This window comes from Octopus bimaculoides, chromosome 17 (assembly GCF_001194135.2).
Source record: "Octopus bimaculoides isolate UCB-OBI-ISO-001 chromosome 17, ASM119413v2, whole genome shotgun sequence".
In the NCBI taxonomy this organism is placed as follows: Eukaryota; Metazoa; Mollusca; class Cephalopoda; order Octopoda; family Octopodidae; genus Octopus; species Octopus bimaculoides.
The window spans coordinates 41,556,598-41,560,949 of NC_068997.1; the positions used below are offsets into that span (position 1 = coordinate 41,556,598).

Here is a 4,352-nt window from a genome sequence, read left to right on the forward strand (position 1 = left end):
CACACACACACGCATGCACACACACACACACATATATATATATATATGTACGCAATGCACTCATGTATTTTGTATATTGCTCAGTGATCTGAGATATTGATTGTTTTACCTTCCTCCTTACAGATGAGTGCCTCAGATTACGAGCGGCAGGTTTGAACTCACATCTGATCAATATCTTTATTCCAAAGTGTGAAGAGGATGGCACCTACACAGCAGTACAATGTCATGCAAATGGGTAGGTGCAATCAATTCTTTATACAGTAATCTATAAACTTGTTTAGCTGGATAAATATTCTTTCTAAATTTTCCTTTTGTTTAACATCTGTTTTCCTATTGGGAAGCAAATTTGAGGCAGTGTTTTACAGATGAATCCTCTTCCTGTTGCTAACCCTTCTTACTGGGTTATCATCTAAAGGGGATTTTTATTCCACAAGTTTTCAAAAGTGCAGAGCACAGCCAGTTGCAATGTCAATGATGCATAGTTGCATCAAGACTTATATACATTGGAATATGGACATATACATGCAGATGGACACACACAAACATAATGGATTTCCTACAGTTTTGATCTATCATATTTACTCACAAAGTATTGGTCATCTTTTACTCACCTTCTTAACCATACAGCCTTGCCTATGTCATAGCTCTGCCTTTCTCTCTCTCTCCATATTAGAGATGGCTGTGTGGTAAGAAACTTGCTTCATAACCACATGGTTCTAGGTTCAGTCCCACTGCATGGTAACCTGGGTAAGTGTCTTCTGCTACAACCTCAGGCCTACCAAATCCTTGTGAGTGTATTTGTCAGATGAAAACTGAAAGAAGTTTGTTGTATACATGTGAATGTGTGAGTTGTGAGTGTGTGTGTGTGAGTTGTGAGTGTGTGTGTGTGTGTGTGTGTGTGTGTGTGTGTGTGTGTGTGTGTCTTTGTGCCTGTGTATGTCCCCCATCACTGCTTCACGACCAGTATTGGTGTGTTTACATCCTCGTAACTTAGTGGTTTGACAAAAGAGATCCAATAGAATGAGTACCAAGCTTACAAAGAAAATAAGTCCTTGGGTCAATTCGAGGCAGTACCCCAGCATGGCTGCAGTTCAGTGACTGAAACTAGTGAAAGCTAAAATGATAAAAATAGCCAGACAAACAGACAGACAGATAGAAAGATAGATGCTTTTCAAGCCAAAACAATAAGAAATAGTACAAGATGATGAATTAAATTTTTAACTTAGACTTCAACATTTCTAGTTTAGGACCCTTCTTTCTTAAGGAAATCTTTAGAAAATAACAATCACCTGTAAAACCCTGCTTCAAATAAGTTTCCCTACAGTATCTGTTAGCAACAAAACAAAGATTCCCAGTAAAGGGAATCCTAACACTGAAATATGGTCTCTTGCAACCACACACTTCCGTCAGTGTTACAGTGTTTTGATCCCATCGGTGAAGATGCTTTCATTCTGTTAGTCAAAAAAATGTCATCAATAGCAGATATAACATCATTATCACTGTGATGTTGGTTCCCAGCCAAATGATTTTTCATGTTGGGGAACAGATGTTAGTCCAGACATTCAGATGTGGGTGAGTCTTCAAGACTCCCCCACTTAAATTTAGCTGCCCACTTTTGTATTGCTGATAAAGCTGGAGCATCATCCCCTAATGTTGCAACCCTGTCAGAATGAATGTCCTTGGAGGCTAAACCCTTTTTCTGTAGATACAGGACAACACTATGATGCCAAATATTGTCAGTGTTCATGAGAAGTTGCTAATAGTTACTTTTGAAGTCTTCTGGAAATCACATGTTAGTTTACCTAGAAAGAAACAATGCAGTTATTGATAATAAGCATTGAAATTAACGCACATAAGATTACACAGCTCTAGTATCACTCCTTCATAGTCAGCCTATGAACTTTTAAGCCCACCATTATTAATGTATATGTATATAAATTTATATCCAACTTAATGTGTACATTGTGTTAGAACACAGAATACTGCATTATCTTGAGAGGATCTTTCATATGGAAGTATGTGGCATAGAACTCATCATTCTATCATTGGCAGATGAGAATAGTTTGCTATGGGCACCAGGACTACCATATAACATGGTTACATCCTGCCAGGTGTTGTAAATGAATATCCATGTTAAGTTAGATATATAAATTACCTTATGGTATTATAATACTGCTTCTGTCACTATTAATTTTCTATACATATATATATGTATATATACACACACACACACATACATATATATATACACACACACATACAAATATACATACATATATATAAAAACTCACTTTTCTCATGGAACTGCTGTCGCTTATCAAGCAATACCATCCATGCAACATCATGTGACCCTCCTTGTCCAATTGCAGCCCATCTCCTAGTAGCCATCTTGGACTTTCTGTATCTCTCCATTCACTCAGATATTCCATGAGCCTGATGGGACAGGCTCTGCTAGGGGCCCGTGAAACTTGAAGAAGAATGGAATCCAAATTATGCTGTTTTGTGTATGCACAGGAAACCCTACTTTTGCCCATCAAGGGCTTATTTGCCCCATTATTAGATTATTTTCTTTAGTCATTGCATGGTGATCACTTATAAGCTTTTAGCTTATAAAATGCTATTATTATTATTTACAGAATTGTAAAAATCGACACTGCTTAACAAAAAACCATCGCACATATATATATATATATATAATGTTTACAAATGTGTATAAGGAAAAGGGTACTCGGTACATGAAATGGAGAGTTTATTCGTGTCAAATCAATGGTTTACAGTATAGCAGCTTGGAGTGTGATGCATGTAAGATCTTCTGTATATGAGAGTGTCCTTACACATATATAGGAAATACTGAGTATAGCTGAAGTGACTCATCAACATTAGAAACAAACGTACATACAAACGCAAACACACAGATATGTGTGAATGTGCGTATGTAAAAGTGTGTGGATGCGTGCATGTAAATATATGTTTGGATGTGTGGGTGTAAACATATACATAAATACATATATACTTATACATTTATGTATACATAGATAGGTAGGTAGGTAGATAGATAGATAGATAGATAGATAGATAGATAGTCTTGTATATGCATATATATGTTTGTTGTATATGTATATACATGTGTGTCTCTATGTGTACATGAGTTTGTATACATGTTCTTGAGAATATATTGGGAGGAATTTGATCAATATACACTTTGCATGTTTACACAGAACCACACTAAAATTACTGGAGCAGAAATTCACACACTTATCATATGTACATAGACACGCAGATACACACACACACACGCAGACACACACACACACACAGACACACACACATACATACACACACACAGACAGTTGCTAGGTACTTGCACAAATATATGCATGCATGCATTGAAACATCATAAATTTTACTCATTTACATGGTTCCAGCTGGTTGGCCATGGGTGCATTGGGGCTCCAGAATCAATAAATAAATATATAAATAAGAATAGAGATGGGGAAGAAATAGAAATATGATTATCGTATGTGTGTGTGTGTGTATGTGTATGCCTGTTTGAATATATATATATATATATATATATATAGATAGATAGATAGATAGATAGATAGATAGATAGATAGATAGATAGATAGATAGATAGATAGATAGATAGATAGATAAATAGATAGATAGAGATACAGACATATATATATATGTATTATATATATGTGTGTGTGTGTATATGTATATATACATACATGTATATGTATATGTAAACACTAGTACAAACCAAAATGTACATATGCTTGTTTGTATGTATGTATGTATGTATGTATGCATACACATGTATGCATGTATGTATGTATACATGTATGTATATGTATATTACATCAACTCCTAAATTACAATATGCATGTATATAGAAAGGCACATACATTGTTTTATCTCAAATGAATGAGGAAGGAAAAGAGTGCTCAATACACGCTATAATGGATATGTAAATTTATCATATATATATATATATATATATATATATATATATATATATACATGAATATATCATCATCATCATCAAGTCACTAGGGTACAACTCATTGCCCCTGGTCTCTGTGTGGAGGCACATGGTTTAGTGGTTAGGGCATTGGACTCATGATCGTGGATTCAATACCTGGACCGGGCAATGTGTCGTGTTCTTGAGCTAAACACTACATTCCTCTCCCTGCATGCATAAGCAATATTTTACACTCCGACATTTCAAAGAGGAACCACCAACCATTCTGCTGGTCCTACCAGGGTAGGCTTTTTTCCCCTAAATGTGAACATTGAATATATACACCATACGGACTTCACACATAGAAGATACTTCCCCCCCCCCC

The 4,352-nt window shown here is 35.7% G+C and overlaps 1 protein-coding gene across 1 annotated transcript in view; it reads left to right on the plus strand.

Annotated features, from left to right (window-relative positions):
* Positions 1-4,352, plus strand: part of LOC106870717 (saxiphilin) — a 112,373-nt gene that overhangs the window by 16,502 nt on the left and 91,519 nt on the right. The window contains exon 2 of the mRNA XM_014916885.2: positions 124-235. Coding sequence (XP_014772371.1) covers positions 124-235 — 112 coding nt within the window. The remainder of the gene's footprint in view (positions 1-123; positions 236-4,352) is intronic.